Source organism: Triticum urartu, chromosome 6A (assembly GCF_056163025.1).
Source record: "Triticum urartu cultivar PI428250 chromosome 6A, HENAU_Tu73, whole genome shotgun sequence".
Taxonomy (NCBI): domain Eukaryota; kingdom Viridiplantae; phylum Streptophyta; class Magnoliopsida; order Poales; family Poaceae; genus Triticum; species Triticum urartu.
In genome coordinates this window covers 101,630,132-101,656,755 of record NC_141878.1, presented here as the reverse complement: position 1 = coordinate 101,656,755, position 26,624 = coordinate 101,630,132, and the positions used below count along the sequence as shown (strand labels likewise).

At 43.3% G+C, this 26,624-nt stretch overlaps 1 protein-coding gene across 1 annotated transcript in view; it reads right to left on the bottom strand.

Moving 5' to 3' along the window:
• Nucleotides 1–220: 220 nt before the first annotated feature.
• LOC125516229 (cellulose synthase-like protein E6) overlaps nucleotides 221–26,624 on the bottom strand; it is a 58,806-nt gene continuing 32,402 nt past the window's right edge. The window contains exons 3-7 of the mRNA XM_087529233.1: nucleotides 2,378–2,521; nucleotides 2,162–2,272; nucleotides 1,357–1,569; nucleotides 699–1,274; nucleotides 221–613 (exon numbers count right to left, since the gene is read on the bottom strand). Of these exons, the coding sequence (XP_087385359.1) occupies nucleotides 221–613; nucleotides 699–1,274; nucleotides 1,357–1,530 (1,143 nt within the window). The 5' untranslated portion in view covers nucleotides 1,531–1,569; nucleotides 2,162–2,272; nucleotides 2,378–2,521. The remainder of the gene's footprint in view (nucleotides 614–698; nucleotides 1,275–1,356; nucleotides 1,570–2,161; nucleotides 2,273–2,377; nucleotides 2,522–26,624) is intronic.

The following is a 26,624-nucleotide window of genomic DNA, read 5'->3' as shown; positions in this document are numbered from 1 at the left end:
TATTATTAACATTTTCCATTTGGGTATTTTTAATTTTTGCAAGGGTAATTTGGTCTAATCTCGAGTCGAAGGGCTTGGACAAATTGCGTCCGCCCACCAAGGCGGTGCCACATATAAACACAAGTACACATGAAGTTTCTTAGATGAAATATATTTCAAGAGAACCATAAAGCCTACCAACTTGAGTACTTTATTAGACACTGATGCCTCCTGTGGGGACTTAAACTATTGGCACCAGAAAGTCCAACATCACAAAGCCAAAAGAAGCTAATGTTACTGTGAATGGTATAAGCCAAAAGAGGCCAATAGTTGCGATGATCACATATTCCGGAGTCGATGACCCGAATTCCATAATTTCTTGCTCATACCTCTTGGATTCATCTTCACTGCTTACCTTTGGTGTAACCGCAAATGTCATCTTTGATAGCCCTAGTAGCTTCCGAACAATGTCAATGGCTCCAAAGAGAAACGAGGTTATTCTCTTAACCAACCACATCCTTTGTCCGTTCCACCATCCTTTCAATGTGCCTCCACATGATAATGCCTCATATAGGCTGTACATGTTCTTCACACAGAAGGCATATATGAAGGGTGCGATCCGTGGACTCGTAATCTGAAGGACACGTAAATACTGCATTAGTTTTAATAGAAAACACATGCAACCAAGGTGACGCTTTGCTCATATTATGAATCATTACCTTGGGGAAAAGGGGGATGCCTTTGAGGAGGGCTAGTGAAGGGATGATAACATAATACAGGGTAGGGAGTGAATTGGGTGCCCATAGCCCATAGATGCAGTAGCTCATTTGATGTCTTAACTTGGTTTTTCCATGCCCAAACAAGAAGGGGCAGTATTTTGATAGAAAGATTGAGAAACTACCCTCACTCCATCTCTTGTGTTGCAATAGTGTCTGAGCAAGTGTCGTTGGACCTAGACCCATAAACGCTGGTCTTGTAGTATTGTTGTAGACTGACTCCCATCCTCTGCAATGTATCGCCAATCCAGTGATTACATCCTCCATGGGGCAATTATATTTCAACCCAATCTCATCTCCCCATTGCGTGTCATGTTCAGATGTGCAGGTTGCTAAAGACTTTGCTTTCTCTTCAATCTCATCTATGCTAGTATCTTGTATTCTGCCCTTGATCCCTCCGTTCCAGTCTTCTTGATATTCTTTGGTGAACCTCCTGCCACAAAGGATCTCCCTTCTGTGGAAACATCCAGTGCCAACATACAGAGGTCCACCCAAACTGTCCATACCACCCATCTCCACCTTTAAATTGAGTAGCTATGTTAGTGGAAATATTATGGCGAACATGACAATGGTACTCAAGTTACAGTTTAATGATGCTGACTTCATTGATGACATGGAGAGAGTTACCATATATATTATTCTTGGTCATGTTGTCATAGTTCTGAGGATACTGCACAAATCCGAGCTTGTGACCCATTTCTTCGTCAAGGAAAAAGCACAATGCATCTCTGACCGTATTGCTGTTGCTGGAATACGTATTACAGTCCACATTCATGATGACAGGGTTGTTGCTTATCACTGATGATACCCTTATCTGCGTTTCGATGGAAAAAATTGACACATTTTAGTTAAGTCCATTATGATGAAGGTATTACAACAGTTCATGGTATAAACTGCTCATCTAATTGGATGATAACATTGTACCATACGGACAAGACTGGATACCATACAGACAAGACTGGTAGTTAGTACTTGGTAGTACTAGTGTCTAGCATTCATGAATGAGTTTTTGTCTATATGTAAAACCAAGATACTCATATATTCACCACACTTTTTCACAAAAAGTCTGTAAAAGTGGAGGTTCTTACATTTCCTCAACTCTCATACTCCCAAATACTACCTCCGTAACTAAATATAAGACGTTTTTGCAGTTTAATTTAAACTGCAAAAACGTCTTATATTTAGGTAGGGGGTAGTACTTGGGAAAATTCTATTGTGGACTATTGATACAATGCTGGAAAATTGAATTATCAGGGTGTCAACTTTATGCTACAATTTTCTCAAAGGAAAGAAAGTACACCATAACATTTTGGTTACTCTTGTCCAGCAATACTGTTTATCAAAGACTTCAAGGTTGTGAATTAGAATATGGTGCAAATATTATGTTCGTCAAGAATGGTCAGTACAAGATAATGAGCTTAATAATTATAACTATTCTCACGTGCCATGTAAACAAGGGTTGGAAGCACATTTCCTTCACTATCAACTGCCTTTTGGTCTTTGCCATCTATCAGAATCTAACAAAAGAAACAACTTTAGAACCTCGAACACCCCCCAATACCTGTAAGTTATTTACTCCAGAATGCTGGAAACCTTTACTCCAATTGGGGTACGAAATCTACCTGCACAATTGACTGGTGATTTTTTGAGGTGATTTCTGGATTTCATTCATAAAACCCTTTATGATTTGCTCTGATCTCGCTACGAATTTTGCATGGTATGACAGCCGTATCTATGCGCTCAGTCATTTCGTCATACGTGTCCTGCTCAAAATAAATGAAATAGTTTCATTAGTTGCCACGACAAATGTTGAGCACTAATATTAATAATATATTGATTTTGTCACGTCTGTGGGTGTGTCAATTCATTCCCTGTTAAATAGTCATTTGGCATGTGTTTCAGAAAAACAAAAGAAAGAAGACGTTTGTAATATCTGCTTACCTTGATAAATGACTATTGTCCCCGTGCCATCTCTGGCTGTGGCAACAGGGGCGGACTCTGGGTGTGTCGTGGATTGTGACCTGACCCCCGCCAACAAGCGTGGCTCCAACAGTGCGGGGCGTCAGGCAAAGAAGACGGCGGGCAGAAAGCCGGCCAATAAGCAGGTGGCAGTAGAGGCGGGGGAGACGAGAGCGGCGGCAACCATAGGTGGCGAATTAGGGGCGGCGCTGGGTGCGGCAGAAGTGGGCACCAAGGCCAGGCGTTCCAAGGCGACTCCTGTTGCACAGCGGGCGCCCAGCGCACGAGCCAAGGCCAAGCTTGGGGAGCTGACCTCACTGGAGAGCGCCAAACTTCGGCTTGCTGACAAGAATTTGGAGGCTGCAGGTAATTCCTTACCATCTTACCGCATTCTGAACGCTTTTTCGGATGAACATCTTGCGAACATCTTAGACGATAGTGGAGTTGCGATTAGTGCTCCGTGTAGTGAGATCATCTCACTGGTGCACACGCGGGAGGAAGCGCAGGCCATGCTCGCGGGTGGGGTCGCGCGCTGTGCTGACTCAATCAACTTGCCATCATGCCGGTAGAGGCTGGCTGCGAGGCAGGGCCCGATGAGGAGACAGAGGCGAGGGATGCCTCTGACCTACCTTCTTCCAGCTGGATCCCGGCGCGGAAGCGAGTGGCGAAGGCGGTGACATCCAGGGGGGTGCGTCTGCGTAATCGAATCATATAAATGCGTTATCTATTTTGGAATATCCGTGGGTGTGGCCACGGTGGGAGACGTACACAGCTCAAGGAATATATTTCCAAGGAGAGGATCGACGTAGTTGCGCTTCAGGAAATGTTTAAATATGACTTCTCGTCTCGTGAGCTCCTTTCTTTCGACCCGCTGCAACGTTTCTCTTGGCACTGGGTGCCCTCGTCGGGGCACTCGGGTGGCATTCTTATGGGTTGTAACCTTGATATTTGTGATGTATTGCAATGGGATGTAGGTGTATTTTTTTCTTGCGGCTACCGTGCGTCATCGTGTCACGGGCCTCTCGTGGGTCGTTGTGTGCGTATACGGACCTGCAGACCATTCGCGTTCGTCAGATTTTTTAATGGAGTTAACCAACTTGGTAGGGGGCAAACGATCAATAATTTTGTCACTTGTGGTGGGTGGTGACTTCAATCTAATCCGTTCGGGGCGGACAAAAGCAACACCAACATTGATTGGACTGGGGTGTCCATGTTCAATGGTGCCATTGCGGCAATGGCTTTGCGTGAGGCGGCTCGGACCGGTGCGAGATTTACGTGGACTAACAAACAAACGCGGACGGTTTGGAGTGTGTTAGATAGGGTTTCCTTTACTCCCGAATGGGAGGTTCTATTTCCCTTATGCACACTAGTTGCCGAAACACGTATCGGCTCGGACCATGTCCCGTTGATATTCTCCTCCGGGGAGGAATTCATTAGGCGTAGCCCACGGTTCTACTTCGAAATGGCATGGTTTGAGTCCGAGGGGTTTGCTCAGATGGTTGCGGATCGTTGGTCTACGATCTGCGCCCAGCTTGGGCCACAATGCGGACCAGCTGAGTTCTAGATCACGGCGGCTAGCAAACTCTGGGCTTTCCTTCATGGGTGGGGGGCTAACCACGGCAGTGAGACTAAGAAAGAGCGGGCTAACATTGTTGAGGCAATAGCCGCGATGGACTGGGAGGTTGATCAGCGGCCCTTCTCGGAGGGGGAATGGGCCGCTCGTTACGACCTAGAACGCAAAGTATTAGCCATCCTCCGAGCTGAAGAGGAGTATTGGCGCCGTAGGGGCGGTATCAAGTGGGTCACCAAAGGAGACACTAACACTGATTATTTACATGCCTACGCTAACGGTAGGAAACGTAAAAGTACGATCCTTCAGTTACAATCTGATCAAGGTCTCTTAGTTACCAACGATCGCATTGTCGCCCACATTTATGAGTTTTTCATCGGTCTTTTGGGGACGGCCGAGGAAAAGGCTCTTTGCCTCCGTGATGACCTTTGGGACCCATCCGAACGTGTCACTCAGGAGGAGAACGACGGGCTCGTTCTCTCATTCCTCCCGGAGGAAATTGATCGAGCTTTACACGATATGAAAACGGACACGGCTCCTGGTCCGGACGGGTGGCCGGTAGAGTTCTTCAAAAAGATCTGGCCTAACCTTAAACACATTTTGTATGGTATAGTGAATGGGTTCGCGTTAGGTACTGTTGACCTGGCTAGATTAAACTACGGGGCCATCAGCTTGATCCCCAAAGTTAAAGGGGCTGACAATATTAAACTCTTCAGACCAATCACCCTGATAAATGTCCCGTTCAAGATCTGTGCGAAAGCTTACGCCTCTCGCCTGGCGCCCGTAGCTCAACGGCTGATTAGCCCTAGTCAGACAAGTTTTCTGAAGCACCGTAACATCCTGTAAGGACCTTTAGCGCTTCTGGAAATCGTTCACGAGCTTAAACGTACCAAGTCGCGTGGCGTCCTTCTTAAGTTAGATTTCGAAAAGGCCTACGATCGCGTGAACTGGGAGTTCGTGCGAGAGGTCCTCATCAAAAAGGGTTTTGAGGGGGGTTTTGTTCACCGTATCATGCACCTCGTGAGCAGTGGGCACACGGCGGTGACCATCAACGGTGAGATAGGCAATTTCTTCCGCAACAAGCGTGGCCTCAGGCAGGGGGACCCGAGCTCGCCTTTGATATTTAATTTTGTTGTGGATGTGCTTGCAGCGATGATTAGCAAGCCAAGAGATGCAGGGCACATCAAAGGGCTAATCTCTCATCTTATTCCAAGCGGTGTGACACATCTACAATATGCAGATGACACGATGTTGTTATTCGAGCCGGATGACCATAACATTGCCTCGATTAAGTTACTGTTGATCGTTTTTGCAATTTTGTCGGGCCTTCAGATTAATTTTCTCAAAAGCGAAGTGATCACCATAGGGATGGAGGAGCACGAAAGTAGGAGGGTCGCAAACTTGCTCAATTGCAAGATTGGCAAGTTCTCGATCAAGTATCTTGGACTGCCGATAATGCACAAGGGCCTGACTATAGCTGAATGGGCGCCACTATATGGCAAAGTGGTGAATCGAGTTAGTCCTTGGAGAGGAAGGTTTATGTCCTCGACCGCTAGGTTAATTTTGACCAACTCTAGCTTATCCTCTCTTCCTCTGTCTACAATGGGCATGTTCCTCCTGGCCAATGGAGTGCATGCTAAACTTGACACGCCGCGCGCCCGGTTCTTTTGGGAAGGAACTGGGACGAAACGCAAATATCACTTGTTAAAGTGGGCGGCGGTCTGCAGGCCGAAGAAGTTCGGTGGTTTGGGGATCACAAATTCGAAACTGATGAACGTTGCCCTGCTAACCAAGTGGTGGTGGCGGCTAGCCCAAAACGAGAAGGGTCTCTGGGCGGACATTCTTCGGGCAAAATACTTCCCGGACGGCAACCTGTTTAAGGCCAAGGCCAAGGGATTGACCTTTTTGAATGGCATTCAAGCGATGAGACATGCCTTTACGGTTGGGGACCAATTCTCTGTCAACAACAGAGCGTCCGCGCGATTTTGGCTGGACAGCTAGAGGGGACAATCCCCGTTGTGGCAATCTCACCCGGAGCTGTATCAGCTGGCCATAGACACAAACATTTTGGTCGCTGATGCACTTAGAGTGCACCCTCCGGTGATTTCCTTTTTCAGGCTGTTGGAGATGGGAGAGGCGGCTGCCTGGAATGCATTAGTTGCTGAGCTCAAGGGGAGGACTCTCAACAAGGATAATGACGAGATCTCGTGGAAGCTGACGGCCTCTCAGAAATTCTCGGTCAAATCCTTATACGAGAAGCTCACGGAGGGGAATGAGTTGGACATGGCTAAGGGGCTGTTGAAGGCTGGCATTCCCCTCAAGATTAAGATCTTTATGTGGCCAATGTTCCGTAATCGCCTCCCTACATCGGATAACGTGGCCAAGCGCAACGGACCGACAAATGAGACATGCACCATCTGTGGGCTGGGGGAGGATGCTAATCACGTCTTCTTCAGATGTTGTCTCGCTAGATTTGCGTGGAGTGCAGCCAAAGAGGCTTTTAACCAGAACTGGAATCCGCAACCTAGCAACGACCTTCTTACCATACTAACCGCGCAGAGGGGTACGAATGCTCGGGTGGTGTGGCGGTGAGTAGGGGCGATGCTTTGGTCAATGTGGACCGTGCGGAACAAAATTACTATCGAACACATGTTCCCTGCTCACCCCATTGAGATTCTTTTCAAATGCCATACTTTCTTACAGGCTTGTGCGCCATTGGGGAAGCAGCGTGACGAGGGACGCATGATCGAGACTTTGGAGAAGATCAAGCGGTGCATGACGAGATCAAGATCACCAGCGCTGCAAGCTTAACTCTTTTGCGTTCTATTTATCTAGTTGCGAACTAAGCTATGTTATATCTTCGCCCGTGTGAATTGTTAGCTTTATCATTATCGGGACTGCGAGCCCGCTGAACTTATGTTAGTTTGGTTGTAAGGTTGAACTGATGTGGATGCTGCCTTGTGGCTTTATTAATTTAAAGCCGGATGCGCCGTGCGTCTATGTTCCAAAAAATGACTATTCTTTTTTTAGAAAAGGAGGATGTACCCCGGCCTCTGCATCTGGACGATGCATGCAGCCATATTGTTAATTATTCATAAAGACCATACAAGGTGATACATCAATAAGGCTGAAGCCACCATCCTGACAACACCGTTGCTACTCCTATCTCCTTGATGAAGGCGTGTTGAATGTTCGGGCCTAATACCAAATAGACATTGCACTAAAGCCTAACATCTAAAGCCGGGTCTCCCCGCCAAGCCACTACCTAGATTGGGTCCCACACCGGTCAGGCACACTCCCAGTGAGCACCGCACGCTACAAGGGCTGTCACCTCCATCATCCCTCAGTCCATCATCAGAGCAAAACTGTAACACCCTGATAATCATGCTAGAGTAGCCTCCTGCTAATGACTGCCAAGTCATCACAATTATTTTGTTAATCATCACTTTGTTCCAAATCAAACCCAAATTCAAATTTAAATTGCAAGACAAAATTTTACTTCTTCAAACAGTAAAACAAAAATGTTCGTTGTGTTGAAAATATTCAATAAGAAATTGTGGTGAATTAACCAACCTCATTTGAATTATTAAAATGCCCTTAACAAATTAATAAGTGGTGCAACATCACATAACCCGGCCATTTTGAATTCTAAAAATAATTATCCTTTTCCAAATATTCTATAGACTTGTGTGTGGCTCAATAATATTGCCCTGGATTTTTGTGTGAAGTTTCACATTTGACTAAATTCATTTGGTCACTCAATTATAATGAAGAGTAGTAAACAAATAAAGAAAAACAGAAAAGACTAGCTAAAGGAAAATAGAAAAGAGGAGGACCTACTCTACTAGAAGATTTGGCCCATCTAGCACCATAGCAGGCCCAGCCCATGCAGGCCTTTGTTGGGCCTCCAAGTGCAGAGGTTTGTAGGACAGTAGCAAATTTCCCTCAAGTGGGTGACCTAAGGTTTATCAATCCGTAGGAGGTGTAGGATGAAGATGGTCTCTCTTAAGAAACCCTGCAAACAAATAACAAAGAGTCTCTTGTGTCCCCAACACACCCAATACAATGGTAAATTGTATAGGTGCACTAGTTCGGCGAAGATATGGTGATACAAGTGGTATATGGATGGTAGATAATAGTTTTTGTAATCTGAAAATATAAAAACAGCAAGGTAACTAATGATAAAAGTGAGCATAAACGGTATTGCAATGCTAGGAAACAAGGCCTAGGGTTCATACTTTCGCTAGTGCAAGTTCTCTCAACAATAATAACATAATTGGATCACATAAGTATCCCTCAACATGCAACAAAGAGTCACTCCAAAGTCACTAATAGCGGAGAACGAATGAAGAGATTATGGTAGGGTACGAAACCATCTCAAATTTATTCTTTCCAATCAATCTGTTGGGCTATTCCTATAAGTGTCACAAACAGCCCTAGAGTTCATACTAGAATAACACCTTAAGACACAAATCAACCAAAACCCTAATGTCACCTAGATACTCCAATGTCACCTCAAGTATCCGTGGGTATGATTATACGATATGCATCACACAATCTCAGATTCATCTATTCAACCAACACATAGAACCTCAAAGAGTGCCCCAAAGTTTCTACCAGAGAATCACGACAAAAACGTGTGCCAACCCCTATCCATAGGTTCATGGGCGGAACCCGCAAGTTGATCACCAAAACATACATCAAGTGAATCACGTGGTATCCCATTGTCACCACAGATACGCACAGCAAGACATACATCAAGTGTTCTCAAATCTTTAAAGACTCAATCCGATAAGATAACTTCAAAGGGAAAACTCAATCCATTACAAGAGAGTATAGGGGGGAGAAAACATCATAAGATCCAACTATAATAGCAAAGCTCGCGATACATCAAGATCGTATCACGTCAAGAACACGAGAGAGAGAGAGATCAAACACATAGCTACTGGTACATACCCTCAGCCCCGAGGAGGAACTACTCCCTCCTCATCATGGAGAGCACCGGGATGATGAAGATGGCCACCGGAGTGGGATTGCCCCCTCCGGTAGGGTGCCAGAACGGGTCTAGATTGGGTTTCGGTGGCTCCGGAGGCTTCTGCCGGCGGAACTCCCGATCTATTGTGCTCTCCGATTGTTTTAGGGTATATGGATATATATAGGCGGAAGAGATACGTCAGGGGAGCCACGAGGGGCCCACGAGGGTGGAGGGCGTGCCCCCTACCTCGTGGCTTCCTCGTTGCTTCCCTTTCGTACACTCCAAGTCTTCTGGGTTGCTTCCGATCCAAAAATAAGTTCCGTGAAATTTCAGGCCAATTGGACTCCGTTTGATTTTCCTTTTCTGCGATACTCTAAAACAAGGAAAAAACAGAAACTGGCACTGGGCTCTAGGTTAATAGGTTAGTCCCAAAAATCGTATAAAATAGCACCTAAATACATATAAAACATCCAAGGTTGATAATATAATAGCATGGAACAATCAAAAATTATAGATACGTTGGAGACGTATCAGCATCCCCAAGCTTAATTCCTGCTCGTCCTCGAGTAGCTAAATGATAAAAACAGAATTTTTGATGTGGAATGCTTCCTAACATATTTCTCTAAGTAATTCTCTTCATTTTGGCATAAATGTTCAGATTCATAAGATTCAAGACAAAAGTTTAATATTGACATAGAAACAATAATACTTCAAGCATACTAACTAAGCAATCATGTCTTCTCAAAATAACATGACCAAAGAAAGTTCATCCCTACAAAACCATATAGTTTGTTCATGCTCCATTTTCGTCACACAAGAATGCTCTCATCATGCACAGCCCCTATGACAAGCCAAGAAATTGTTTCATACTTTAGTAATCTCAAACTCATAAACCTTCACGCAATACATGAGCGCGAGCCATGGACATAGCACTATGGGTGGAATAGAATATGATGATGGGGGTTATGTGGAGAAGACAAAAAAGGAGAAAGTCTCACATCAACGAGGCTAATCAATGGGCTAGGGAGATGCCCATCAATTGATGTCAATGCAAGGAGTAGGGATTGCCATGCAACAGATGCACTAGAGCTATAAATGTATGAAAGCTCAACAAAAGAAACTAAGTGGGCGTGCATCCAACTTGCTTGCTCACGAAGACCTAGGGCACTTGAGGAGGCCCATTGTTGGAATATACAAGCCAAGTTCTATAATGAAAGATTCCCACTAGTAAATGAAAGTAAGAAAGCAAGAGACTCTCTATCATAAAGATCATGGTGCTACTTTAAAGCACAAGTGTGGAAAAAGGATAGTAGCATTGTCCCTTATATGTATATGGCCTTTCTTTTTTTCATTTGGCCTTTCTCTTTTTTTGGCTTTTTTTGGGGACAATGCTCTATTAACGATGATCATCACACTTCTATTTATTTACAACTCGATACTAGAACAAAGTATGACTCTATATGAATGCCTCCGGCGGCGTACCGGGATTGCGATGAATCAAGTGTGACATGTATGAAAAAATACGAATGGTGGCTTTGCCACAAATACGATGTCAACTACATGATCATGCAAAGTAATATGACAATGATGATGCGTGTCATAATGAACGGAACAGTGGAAAGTTGCATGGCAATATATCTCGGAATGGCTATGGAAATGTCATAATAGGTAGGTACGGTGACTGTTTTGAGGAAGATATAAGGAGGTTTATGTGTGACAGAGCGTATCGTATCACGGGGTTTGGATGCACCGGCGAAGTTTGCACCAACTCTCAATGTGAGAAAGGGCAATGCACGGTACCGAAGAGGCTAGCAATGATGGAAGGGTGAGAGTGCGTATAATCCATGGACTCAACATTAGTCATAAAGAACTCACATCCTTATTGCAAAATTCTACAAGTCATCAAAAATCAAGCATTACGCGCATGCTCCTAGGGGGATAGATTGGTAGGAAAAGACCATTGCTCATCCCCGACCGCCACTCATAAGGAAGACAATCAAATAACACCTCATGTTTCAAATTTGTTACACAACATTTACCATACGTGCATGCTACGAGACTTGCAAACCTCAACACAAGCATTTCTCAAATTTACAACTACTCAACTAGCACGACTTTGATATTATTACCTCCATATCTCAATACAATCATCAAGTATCAAACTTCTCTTAGTATTCAATGCACTCTATATGAAAGTTTTTATTAATCTTGAATACCTAGCATATTAGGATTATTTAAGCAAATTACCATGATATTTAAGACTCTCAAAATAATCTAAGTGAAGCATGAGAGTTCATCTATTTCTTCAAAATAAAACTACCACCATGCTCTAAAAGATATAATTGAAGTACAAGAGCAAACAACAAACTACTTCGAAAGATATAAGTGAAGATCAATGAGTACTTGAATAATTATGCAACTATATGAAGACTCTCTAACATTTAAGAATTTCAGATCTTGTTATTTAATCGAAACAGCAAGCAAAACAAAAGAAAATAAAATGACGCTCCAATCAAAACACATATCATGTGGCGAATAAAAATATAGCTCCAAGTAAAGTTACCGATGAACGAAGTCGAAAGAGGGGATGCCTTCCAGGGCATCCACAAGATTAGGCTCTTGGTTGTCCTTGAATATTACCTTGGGGTGCCTTGGACATCCCCAAGCTTAGGCTCTTGCCACTCCTTATTCCATAGTCCATCGAATCTTTACCCAAAACTTGAAAATTTCACAACACAAAACTTAACAGAAAACTCGTAAGCTCCGTTAGTATAAGAAAGAAATCACCGTCATAAGTTACTGTAATGAACTCATTATAAATTCATATTGGTGTAATATCTACTGTATTACAACTTCTCTATGGTTCATACCCTCCGATACTACTCATAGATTCATCAAAATAAGCAAACAACACGATGAAAACAGAATCTGTCAAAAACAGAACAGTCTGTAGTAATCTGAATCAAACGTATACTTCTGGAACTCATAAAATTCCCAAATAAATTTCTGGACGTGAGGAATTTATCTATTAATCGTCTGCAAGAATAATTAACTAATTATCACTCTCCAAATAAAAGTGGCAGCAATTCTCGTGAGCGCTAAAGTTTCTGTTTTTTACAGCAAGATCAACAAGACTTTCCCCAAGTCTTCCCAACGGTTTTACTTGGCACAAACACTAATTAAAACATAAAAACTCAATCATAACAGAGGCTAGATAAATTATTTATTACTAAACAGGAGCAAAAAGCAAGTAACAAAAATAAAGTTGGGTTGCCTCCCAACAAGCGCTATCGTTTAACGCCCCTAGCTAGGCATGATGATTTCAATGATGCTCACATAAAGGATAAGAATTGAAACAAAAAGAGAGCATCATGAAGAATATTACTAGCACATTTAAGTCTAACCCACTTCCTATGCATAGGTATTTTGTGAGCAAACAACTTATGGGAACAATAATCAACTAGCATAGGAAGGCAAAACAAGCATAACTTCAAAACTTTATGCACATAGAGAGGAAACTTGATATTATTGCAATTCCTACAAGCATATGTTCCTCCCTCATAATAATTTTCAGTAGCATCATGAATGAATTCAACAATATAACCAACCCCTAAAGCATTCTTTTCTGGATCTACAAGCATAGAAATTTTATTGCTCTCCACATAAGCAAAATTCTTCTCATTCGGAATAGTGGGAGTATCATAAGAGACTTGAATACTATAAATTATTTCCACATTAAAAGATTTATGTTCAGAGAAAGGGTACTCATATTCATGACAAGTTTTATAAATATAATAATCACTACTCTTTATAGCATCAGTTTCATCACAATAATCATCATAAGTAGCAACTTCGTTCTCATCATAACCAATTGAAACCTCTTCCGAAATAATGGATACATCACTAAATAAAGTCATGACCTCTCCAAATCCACTTTCATAAATATAATCATCATAAATAGGAGGCATGCTTTCATCATAATGAATTTTCTCATCAAAACTTGGGGGACAAAAAATATCATCTTCATCAAACATTACTTCCCCAAGCTTGTGGCTTTGCATATCATTAGCATCATGGATATTCAAGGAATTCATACTAACAACATTGCAATCATGCTCATCATTCAAATATTTAGTGCAAACCATTTTAATGCATTCTTCTTCTAACACTTTGGCACAATTTTCCTTTCCATCATACTCACGAAAGATATTAAAAAGATGATGCGTATGAGGCAAACTTAATCCCATTTTTTGTAATTTTCTTTTATAAACTAAACTAGTGATAAAACAAGAAACTAAAAGACTCGATTGCAAGATCTAAAGATATACCTTCAAGCACTCACCTCCTTGGAAATGGCACCAGAAAAGAGCTTGATGTCTACTACACAACCTTCTTCTTGTAGACGTTGTTGGGCCTCCAAGTGCAGAGATTTGTAGGACAGTAGCAAATTTCCCTCAAGTGGATGACCTAAGGTTTATCAATCCGTAGGAGGCGTAGGATGAAGATGGTCTCTCTCAAGCAACCCTGCAACCAAATAACAAAGAGTCTCTTGTGTCCCCAACACACCCAATACAATGGTAAATTGTATAGGTGCACTAGTTCGGCGAAGAGATGGTGATACAAGTGGTATATGGATGGTAGATAATAGTTTTTGTAATCTGAAAATATAAAAACAGCAAGGTAACTAATGATAAAAGTGAGCGTAAACGGTATTTCAATGCTAGGAAACAAGGCCTAGGGTTCATACTTTCACTAGTGCAAGTTCTCTCAACAATAATAACATAATTGGATCACATAACTATCCCTCAACATGCAACAAAGAGTCACTCCAAAGTCACTAATAGCGGAGAACGAACGAAGAGATTATGGTAGGGTACGAAACCACCTCAAAGTTATTCTTTCCAATCAATCCGTTGAGCTATTCCTATAAGTGTCACAAACAGCCCTAGAGTTCGTACTGGAATAACACCTTAAGACACAAATCAACCAAAACCCTAATGTCACCTAGATACTCCAATGTCACCTCAAGTATCCGTGGGTATGATTATATGATATGCATCACACAATCTCAGATTCATCTATTCAACCAACACATAGAACCTCAAAGAGTGCCTCAAAGTTTCTACCGGAGAATCACGACGAAAATGTGTGCCAACCCCAATGCATAGGTTCATGGGCGGAACCCGCAAGTTGATCACCAAAACATACATCAAGTGAATCACGTGGTATCCCATTGTCACCATAGATATGCACGGCAAGACATACATCAAGTGTTCTCAAATCTTTAAGACTCAATCCGATAAGATAACTTCAAAGGGAAAACTCAATCCATTACAAGAGAGTAGAGGGGGAGAAGAAACATCATAGGATCCAACTATAATAGCAAAGTTCGCGATACATCAAGATCGTACCACCTCAAGAACACGAGAGAGTGATCAAACACATAGCTACTGGTACATACCATCAGCCCCGAGGGAGAACTACTCCCTCCGCATCATGAAGAGCACCGGGATGATGAAGATGGACACCAGAGAGGGGTTTCCCCCTTCGGCAGGGTGCCGGAACGGGTCTAGATTGGCTTTCGGTGGCTACGGAGGCTTCTGGCGGCAGAACTCCCGATCTATTGTGCTCCCCGATCGTTTTAGTGTATATGGAGATATATAGGTGGAAGAAGTACGTCAGGGGAGCCACGAGGGTGGAGGGCGTGCCCAGGGGGGTGTGCGCGCCCCCCTGCCTCGTGGCTTCCTTGTTGCTTCCCTTACGTGGACTCCAAGTCTCCCGGGTTGCTTCCCTTCCAAAAATAAGTTCCGCGAAGTTTCAGGTCAATTGGACTCCGTTTGATTTTCCTTTTCTGCGATACTCTAAAACAAGGAAAAAAACAGAAACTGACACTGGGCTCTAGGTTAATAGGTTAGTCCCGAAAATCATATAAAATAGCATATAAATGCATATAAAACATTCAAGATTGATAATATAATAGCATGGAACAATCAAAAATTATATATACGTTGGAGACGTATCAGCCATCGAGCTGAACGTGTGCTTAACTCAGAGGTGCCGTACGTTCGGTACTTGATCGGTCGGATCGTGAAGACGTACGACTACATCAACCGCGTTGTGCTAACGCTTCCGCTTTCGGTCTACGAGGGTATGTGGACAACACTCTCCCCTCTCGTTGCTATGCATCGCCATAATCCTGTGTGTGCGTAGAATTTTTTTGAAATTACTACGTTCCCCAACAGTGGCATCCGATCCTAGTTTTATGCGTAGATGTTATATGCACGAGTAGAACACAAGTGAGTTGTGGGCGATATAAGTCATACTGCTTACCAGCATGTCATACTTTGGTTCGGCGGTATTGTTGGATGAAGCGGCCCGGACCGACATTACGCGTACGCTTACGCGAGGCTGGTTCTAGCGATGTGCTTTGCACACAGGTGCCTGGCGGGTGTCAGTTTCTCCAACTTTAGTTGAACCAAGTGTGGCTATGCCCGGTCCTTGAGAAGGTTAAAACATCACTAACTTGACAAACTATCGTTGTGATATCTATTAATGGTTCTTGCTCAGCCCATAGCAGCCACGTAAAACTTGCAACAACAAAGTAGAGGACATCTAACTTGTTTTTGCAGGGCATGTTATGATGTGATATGGTCAAGGCATGATGCTATATTTTATTTTATGAGATGATCATGTTTTGCAACCGAGTTATCGGCAACTGGCAGGAGCCATATGGTTGTCGCTTTATTGTATGCAATGCAATCGCCCTGTAATGCTTTACTTTATCACTAAGCGGTAGCGATAGTCATGGAAGCATAAGTTGGCAAGACGACAACGATGCTACGATGGAGATCAAAGTGTCGCGCCGGTGACAATGGTGATCATAACGGTGCTTCGGAGATGAAGATCACAAGCACAAGATGATGATGGCCATATTATCACTTATATTGATTGCATGTGATGTTTATCTGTTATGCATCTTATCTTGCTTAGATTGACGGTAGCATTATAAGATGATCTCTCACTAAATTATCAAGGTATAACTGTTCTCCCTAAGTATGCACCGTTGCAAAAGTTCTTCGTGCTGAGACACCACATGATGATCGGGTGTGATAGGCTCTACGTTCAAATACAACAGGTGCAAAATAGTTGCACAGGCGGAATACTCAGGTTAAACTTGACGAGCCTAGCATATGCAGATATGGCCTCGGAACACTGGAGACCGAAAGGTCGAGCGTGAATCATATAGTAGATATGATCAACATAGTGATGTTCACCATTGAAAACTACTCTATGTCACGTGATGATCGGACATGGTTTAGTTGATTTGGATCACGTGATCACTTAGAGGATTAGACGGATGTCTATCTAAGTGGGAGTTCTTAAGTAATATGATTAATTGAACTTTAATTTATCATGAACTTAGTCCTGGTAGTATTAGCATATCTATGTTGTAGATCAATAGCTCGCGTTTACCTCCCCTGTTTTATTTTTGATACGTTCCTAGAGAAAACTAAGTTGAAAGATGTTAGTAGCAAGGATGCGGACTGGATCCGTGATCTGAGGTTTATCCTCACTGCTGCACAGAAGAATTATGTCCTTGATGCACCGCTAGGTGACAGACCTATTGCAGGAGCAGATACAGACGTTATGAACGTTTGGCTAGCTCAATATGATGACTACTTGGTAGTTTAGTGCACCATGCTTAACGGCTTAGAATCGGGACTTCAAAGACGTTTTGAACGTCATGGACCATATGAGAGGCTCCAGGAGTTGAAGTTAATATTTCAAGCAAATACCCGAGTTGAGAGATATGAAGTCTCCAACAAGTTCGATAGCTAAAAGATGGAGGAGAATAGCTCAAGCAGTGAGCATGTGCTCAGATTGTCTAGGTACTACATCGCTTGAATCAAGTGGGAGTTAATCTTCCAGATAAGATAGTGATTGACAGAATTCTCTAGTCACCATCACCAAGTTAGTAGAACTTCGTGATGAACTATAGTATGCAAGGGATGATAAAAATGATTCCCGAGCTTTTCATGATGATGAAATCGATGAAGGTAGAAATCAAGAAAAAGAATCAAGTGTTGATGATTAACAAGACCACTAGTTTCAAGAAAAGGGCAAAGGGAAGAAGGGGAACTTAAAAAAGAACGACAAGCAAGTTGCTGCTCCCGTGAAGAATCCCAAAGCTAGACCCAAGCCTGAAAATGAGTGCTTCTACTGCAAAGGAAATGGTCACTGGAAGCAGAACTGCTCCAAATATTTGGCGGATAAGAAGGATGGCAAAGTGAACAAAGGTATATTTTATATACATGTTATTGATGTGTACTTTACTAGTGTTTATAGAAACCCCTCAGTATTTGATACTAGTTCAGTTGCTAAAATTAGTAACTTGAAACGGAAGTTGCAGAATGAATAGAGACTACTTAAGGGTGAAGTGACGATGTGTGTTGGAAGTGGTTCCAAGATTGATATGATCATCATTGCACACTCCCTATACTTTCGGGATTAGTGTTGAACCTAAATAAATGTTATTTGGTGTTTGCATTGAGCATGAATATGATTCGATCATGTTTATTGCAATACGGTTATTCATTTAAATCAAAGAATAATTGTTGTTCTATTTACATGAATAAAACCTTCTATGGTCATACACTCAATATAAATAGTTTATTGAATCTCGATCGTAGTGATACACATATTCATAAAATTGAAGCCAAAAGATGCAAAGTTAATAATGATAGTGCAACTTAATAGTGGCACCGCCATTTAGGTCATATTGGTGTAAAGCGCATGAAGAAACTCCATGCTGATGGGATTTTGGAATCACTTGATTATGAATCACTTGATGCTTGCGAACCATGCCTTATGGGCAAGATGACTAAGACTCTGTTCTCCGGAACAATGGAGCGAACAACTGACTTATTGGAAATAATACATACTGATGTATCCGATCCGATGAGTGTTGAGGCTCGCGGCGGGTATCGTTATTTTCTGACCTTCACAGATGATTTGAGGAGATATGGGTATATCTACTTGATGAAACATAAGTCTGAAACATTTGAAAAGTTCATATAATTTCAGAGTGAAGTGGAAAATCATCGTAACAAGAAAATAAAGTTTCTATGATCTGATCGTGGAGAAGAATATTTGAGTTATGAGTTTGGTCTTCATTTGAAACAATGCGGAATAGTTTCGCAACTCACGCCACCTGGAACACCATTGCATAATGGTGTGTCTGAACATCGTAACCGTACTTTATTAGATATGGTGCAATCTATGATGTCTCTTACCGATTTACCACTATCGTTTTGGGGTTATGCATTAGAGACAGCTGCATTCACGTTAAATAGGGCACCATCTAAATCCATTGAGACGACACCATATGAACTGTGGTTTGGCAAGAAACCAAAGTTGTCGTTTCTTAAAGTTTGGGGTTGCGATGCTTATGTGAAAAAGTTTCATCCTAATAAGCTCAAACCCAAATCGGAGAAATGTGTCTTCATAGGATACCCAAAGGAGACAGTTGGTTACACCTTCTATCACAGATCCGAAGGCAAGACATTCATTGCTAAGAATGGACCCTTTCTAGAGAAGGAGTTTCTCTCGAAAGAAGTGAGTGGGAGGAAAGTAGAGCTTGATGAGGTAACTGTACCTGCTCCCTTATTGGAAAGTAGTTCATCACAGAAATCTGTTCCTCTGACTCCTACACCAATTAGTGAGGAAGCTAATGATGATGATCATGTAACTTCAGATCAAGTTACTATCGAACATCGTAAGCCAAGCAGAGTAAGATCCACACCAGAGTGGTACGGTAATCTTGTTCTGGAGGTCATGTTACTTGACCATGACGAACCTACGAACTATGAGGAAGCGATGATGAGCCCAGATTCCGCAAAATGGCTTGAGGCCATGAAATATGAGATGGGATCCATGTATGAGAACAAAGTGTGGACTTTGGTTGACTTGCCCAATGATCGGCAAGCCATAGAAAATAAATGGATCTTCAAGAGGAAGACGGACGCTAATAGTAGTGTTACGATCTACAAAGCTAGACTTGTCGAAAAAGGTTTTGACAAAGTTCAAGGTGTTGACTATGATGAGATTTTCTCACTCGTAGCGATGCTTAAGTCTGTCCGAATCATGTTAACAATTTGTCACATTTTATGAAATCTGGCAAATGGATGTCAAAACTACATTCCTTAATGGATTTCTTAAAGAAGAGTTGTATATGATACAACCAGAAGGTTTTGTCGATCCTAAAGGTGCTAACAAAAAGTACAAGCTCCAGCGATCCATCTATGGACTGGTGCAAGCATCTCGGAGTTGGAATATACGCTTTGATGAGTTGATCAAAGCATATAGTTTTATACAGACTTGCGGTGAAGCCTGTATTTACAAGAAAGTGAGTGGGAGCACTACAGCATTTCTGATAAATATATGTGAATGACATATTGTTGATCGGAAATAATGTAGAATTTTCTGGAAAGCATAAAGGAGTATTTGAAAGGAGTTTTTCAAAGAAAGACCTCGGTGAAGATGCTTACATATTGAGCATCAAGATATATAGAGATAGATCAAGACGCTTGATAAGTTTTTTCAATGAATACATACCTTAACAAGATTTTGAAGTAGTTCAAAATGGAACAGTCAAAGAAAGAGTTCTTGCGTGTGTTACAAGCTGTGAAATTGAGTAAGACTCAAAGCCCGACCACGGCAGAAGATAGAAAGAGAATGAAAGTCATTCCCTATGCCTCAGCCATAGGTTCTATAAAGTATGCCATGCTGTGTACCAGAATATTGTATACCCTACACCGAGTTTGGCAAGGGAGTACAATAGTGATCTAGGAGTAGATCACTGAACAGCGGTCAAAATTATCCTTAGTAGAATAAGGATATGTTTCTCGATTATGGAGGTGACAAAAGGTTCGCCGTAAAGGGTTACGATACGTCTCCGTCGTATCTATAATTTTTGATTGTTCCATGCCAATATTCTACAACTTTCATATACTTTTAGCAACTTTTTATACTATTTTTGGGACTAACATATTGATCCAGTGCCCAGTGCCAGTTCCTGTTTGTTGCATGTTTTTTGTTTCACAGAATATCCATATCAAACAGAGTCCAAACGGGATAAAAACTGACGGAGATTTTTTTTGGAATATTTATGATTTTTGGGAAGAAAAATCCACGCGAGACGATGCTCGAGTGGGCCACGAGGCAGGGGGGCGCCCCTGACCCTCGTGGCCACCCCGTAAGGCAGTTGATGCCCTTGTTTCGCCGCAAGAAAGCTAATATCCGGATAGAGATCGTGTTAAAATTTCAGCCCAATCGGAGTTACGGATCTCCGGGAATATAAGAAACGGTGAAAGGGAAGAATCTGAGAACGCGGAAACAGAGAGAGACAGAGAGACAGATCCAATCTCGGAGGGGCTCTCGCCCCTCCATGCCATGGATACCAAGAACAAGAGGGGAAACCCTTCTCCCATCTAAGGAGGAGGTTAAGGAAGAAGAAGAAGGAGGGGGCTCTTTCCCCCTCACTTCCGGTGGCACCGGAGTGCCACCGGGGGCCATCATCATCACCGCAATCTTCACCAACAACTTCACCGCCATCATCACCAACTCTTCCCCCCTCTATGCAGCGGTGTAACCTCTCTCTTACCCGCTGTAATCTCTACTTAAACATGGTGCTCAACGCTATATAGTATTTCCCAATGATGTATGGCTATCCTATGATGTTTGAGTAGATCCGTTTTGTCCTATGGGCTATTTGATGATCAAGATTGGTTTGAGTTGCATGTTTTATTATTGGGGCTGTCCTATGGTGCTCTCCGTGTCGCACAAGCGTGAGGGATCCCCGCTGCAGGGTGTTGCAATACGTTCATGATTCGCTTATAGTGGGTTGCGTGAGTGACTGAAACACAAACCCGAGTAAGGGGGTTGTTGCGTATGGGATAAAGAGGACTTGATGCTTTAATGCTATGGTTGGGTTTTACCTTAATGATATTTAGTAGTTGCGGATGCTTGCTAGAGTTCCAATCATAAGTGCATATGATCCAAGTAGAGAAAGTATGTTAGCTTATGCCTCTCCCTCATATAAAATTGCAATAGTGATTACCGATCTAGTTATCGATTGCCTAGGGACAAATAACTTTCTCGTAACAAAAAGCTCTTTACTAAAACTAACTTAGTTGTGTCTTTACCTAAACAGCCCCTACCTTTTATTTACGTGCTCTTTATATTCTTGCAAACCTATCCAAAAACACCTACAAAGTACTTCTAGTTTCATACTTGTTTTAGGTAAAGCGAACGTTAAGCGTGCGTAGAGTTATATCGGTGGTCGATAGAACTTGAGGGAATATTTGTTCTACCTTTAGCTCCTCGTTGGGTTCGACACTCTTACTTATCGAAAGAGGCTACAATTGATCCCCTATACTTGTGGGTTATCAGGTTACGTCAATGCAAGTTTTGACACTGATCCATATGACTCTAAGTCTCAATCTGGATACATATTGAAAGTGGGAGCAATTAGCTAGAGTAGCTCCGTGCAGAGCATTGTTGACATAGATTTTTGCAAAATACATATAGATCTGAATGTGGCAGACCCGTTGACTAAACTTCTCTCACAAGCAAAACATGATCACACCTTAGTACTCTTTTGGGTGTTAATCACATAGAGATGTGAACTAGATTATTGACTCTAGTAAACCCTTTGGGTGTTGGTCACATGACGATGTGAACTATGGGTGTTAATCACATGGTGATGTGAACTATTGGTGTTGAATCACATGGCGATGTGAACTAGATTATTGACTCTAGTGCAAGTGGGAGACTGAAGGAAATATGCCCTAGAGGCAATAATAAAGTTATTATTTATTTCCTTATTTCATGATAAATGTTTATTCATGCTAGAATTGTATTAACCGGAAACTTAGTACATGTGTGAATACATAGCCAAACAGAGTGCCACTAGTATGCCTCTACTTCACTAGCTCGTTGAATCAAAGATGCTTAATTTTCCTAACCATAGACATGAGTTGTCATTTGATTAAACGGGATCACATCATTAGGAGAATGATGTGATTACCTTGACCCATTCCGTTAGCTTAGCACACGATCGTTTAGTATTCTGCCATTGCTTTTCTCATGACTTATACATGTTCCTATGACTATGAGATTATGCAACTCCCGTTTACCGGAGGAACACTTTGTGTGCTACCAAACGTCACAACGTAACTGGGTGATTATAAAGGTGCTCTACAGGTGTCTCCGAAGGTACTTGTTGGGTTGGCGTATTTCGAGATTAGGATTCGTCACTCCGATTGTGGGAGAGGTATCTCTAGGCCCACTCGGTAATGCACATCACTATAAGCCTTGCAAGCATTGCAACTAATGAGTTAGTTGCGGGATGATGTATTACAAAACGAGTAAAGAGACTTTCCGGTAACGAGATTGAACTAGGTATGAAGATACCGACGATCGAATCTCGGGCAAGTAACATACCGATGACAAAGGGAACAACGTATGTTGTTATGCGGTTTGACCGATAAAGATCTTCGTAGAATATGTAGGAGCCAATATGAGCATCTAGGTTCCGCTATTGGTTATTGACCGGAGACGTGTCTCGGTCATGTCTACATAGTTCTCGAACCCGTAGGGTCCGCACGCTTAACGTTCGATGACGATATGTATTGTGAGTTATGTGATTTGACGTACCGAAGGTTGTTCGGGGTCCCGGATGAGATCATGTACATGACGAGGAGTCTCGAAATGGTCGAGACATAAAGATTGATATATTGGAAGCCTATATGTGGATATCAAAAGTGTTCCGGGTGAAATCGGGATTTTACCGGAGTACCGGGGGTTACCGGAACCCCCCCCCCCCAGGGGTTTAATGGGCCAAGATGGTCCTTAGTGGAGAAGAGGAGGGGCGGCCAGGGAAGGCCGCGCGCCCCCTCCCCCTCTAGTACGAATTGGACAAGGAGGGGGCGGCGCCCCCTTTCCTTCTTCTCTCCCTCCTCCTTCTCCCTTCTCCTACTCCAACTAGGAAAGGAGGGAGTGGCGCGCCTCCTCCTAGCCGGCCGCCTCTCCCCCTTCCTCCTTTATATACGGGGGTAGGTGCACCTCTAGACACAACAATTGATCTCTTGTATCTCTTAGCCGTGTGTGGTGCCCCCTCCACCATAGTCCACCTCGATAATATCATAGCGGTGTTTAGGCGAAGCCCTGTGTCTATAGAACATCATCATCGTCACCACGTCGTCGTGCTGACGGAACTCTCCCTCAAAGCTCGGCTGGATCGGAGTTCGAGGGACGTCATCGAGCTGAACATGTGCTTAACTCGAAGGTGCTGTACGTTCGGTACTTGATCGGTCGGATCGTGAAGACGTACGACTACATCAACCGTGTTGTGCTAATGCTTTCGCTTTCGGTCTACGAGGGTACATGGACTACACTCTCCCCTCTCGTTGCTATGCATCACCATGATCATGTGTGTGCATAGAATTTTTTTGATATTACTACGTTCCCCAACAGTTATTCCCATGATACATAATGTCTTTGGCAATCTGTATCTTCTGCTTTGTCAGCCATGCTCTACTTCCGAGCTTGAGTTAATTGCTCTTGAAGTTTGTAGTATATGTTCCTAAGATACCCGATGGGTTGAACCAATGCCTTCCCTAATCTGTGCAAACCCGAAAGATTTCACGGGTCATACTTATCTCGTACTGCACTAGGTAAAACTTTCAACAACTAATGCCATTTTCGAAAAGCGAGAAGTGAATGGAATGTTATACATTGAAGAAGTGGAAGTCGACCTTGAACTTATCTTCATGCCCATGGACATGATGTAGATCCTATCATGTAAGCTTCTTGTAATAATAACTGTTTCCTTGATATAATATCATCTTGTGTCTATGAATTGATCCTTTGCAATCGTGGTTTCAACCATATTGTCTTTCTTTGATCCCATTTCTCGGACGAGTAAAATACTTGGCTTCTCAGATCGGTACGCCTGCCCAACCACTATTTTGATCTACCTTCGAGTATTACCCCTGGTATCTCGAGGATTTCACCCCATTGCACTACATGTTATGCATTTCTGATGAAGTAGTAGCTTTCCCCGTAATAGTCCCTCCACGGGTTCTGGGTTGTCATCAATCGAGAACACGGATTAGTGAATCGAATCAACACTGTGATTCAATACTCCTAGTACTTTGTTGTTGAGACGTTTAATACTCCATCACGTCATTCCTAGCCTGATCGGCTATACCATTATTGGGCTAATTTTTAACTGGCTACCAGGTCCTTCTTCACGGAGCACAAATTTCGACAGTGAGCTAATCTTACGTCGATCGTCCTTGTCATATCATTTCTCCTTGAATAGCAAACTTGATTTTGAGTTTGTTTCATACCCATGGTCCTGATAACTTTCGCTTCACCCTTCCTTTTGCTTGATGTCATCGATGATCGATTATAACCTGATGAAACCCCTCGACAAGTATGTCGTGATCATCGTCAACATTTTGACTCCTTCCAGGATATCAATTGGATTCTTGATGAGAAGTACCATCCTTTCCCTCGATGATTTGGGTTATCATCGACCACCTTATTGCCTTCCGTTCAACACAAACTAGTTCGTGTTTCCTGATATACCTCGAGATCCTTGCTACCCAGCATTTATTCTTTACCTTGGAGTATTACCATCTTTTATGTCAAGAATGTCGTGAGAATTTCACCACCTCTTAAGAATTCTTGATACAGGTGATACTCCTTGCCATATCCATTCACTGCTTGGTCCCTGAGGGAGTCCTGGATTAGGGGGTCTCCGGACAGCCGGACTATATCCTTTGGCCGGACTGTTGGACTATGAAGATACAAGATTGAAGACTTCGTCTCGTGTCCGGATAGGACTCTACTTGGCGTGGAAGGCAAGCTAGGCAATACGGATATGTATATCTCCTCCTTTGTAATTGACATTGTGTAACCCTAGCCCTCTCCGGTGTCTATATAAACCGGAGGGTTTTAGTCCGTAGGACAACATACAATCATACCATAGGCTGGCTTCCAGGGTTTAGCCTCTCCGATCTCATGGTAGATCAACTCTTGTAATACCCATATCATCAAGAATAAATCAAGTAGGACGTAGGGTTTTACCTCCATCAAGAGGGCCCGAACATGGGTAAAACATCGTGTCCCCTACCTCCTGTTACCATCCGCCTTAGACACACAGTTCGTGACCCCCTACCCGAGATCCGCCGGTTCTGACACCGACATTGGTGCTTTCATTGAGAGTTCCTCTGTGTCGTCGCCGTTAGGCTTGATGGATCCTACGATCATCGATAGCGATGCAGTCCAGGGTGAGACTTTTTTCCCCGGACAGATCTTTGTGTTCGGCGGCTTCGCACTGCGGGCCAACGCGCTTGGCCATCTGGAGCAGATCGAAAGTTACGTCCCTGGCCACCAGGTCAGGTTTGGAAGCTTAAACTACACAACCAATATCTGCGGAGACTTGATCTTCGACGGATTCGAGCCCTTGCCTTGTGCGCCACGCGGTCACGATGAGTATGATCTAGCTCTACCATCGGACAGTGTTCAAGAAATCGCACCAGCAGCCGCTCCGACCCTCAATTCGGAGCCAGTTGCGCCATCCATGGACGGGTGGATAGACCCCGCCACGGAGGCCGTATCCTTTGCGGCGATCGAGCCGAATATCGACCTTACCCTTCACGAGAGCCGTGTTGCTAAACTGCCGGATCCTTCTCCGGCCACGGACTCCGAACCGCCTGCGCCCGTTCCTGTCGAATCCGATTGGGCGCCGATCATGGAGTTTACCTCCGTGGATATTTTTCAGCACTCACCCTTTGGCGACATACTGAACTCATTAAGGTCTCTCTCCTTGTCAGGAGGATCCTGGCCAAACTATGTCCGGCAGGATTGGAATGCGGATGACGAAGAAATTAGCCACCCACCCACCACCCACTTAGTAGCCACTGTCGACGACTTAACCGACATGCTCGACTTCGACTCCGAAGACATCGACGGTATGGACGATGATGCGGGAGACGAAGAGGAACCACTGCCCACAGGGCACTGGACAACCACCTCATCATACGATATATACATGGTGGACACACCCAAAGAAGGCAATGGTGACGAGACAACGGAGGATGACCCCTCGAAGAAGCAACCCAAGCGCCGGCGTCAGCGGCGCCGCTCTAAGTCCCGCCAAGGCAAAAGCGGTGATATCGGCACAGGAGATAATAGCACTCCGGACAGTGCCGAAGACGACAACAATCCCCTCCAGCAAGATTTAGGGCAGTAGGATGGAGAAGCCAGCCCTCCAGAGAGAGCGGCAGATGGAGAG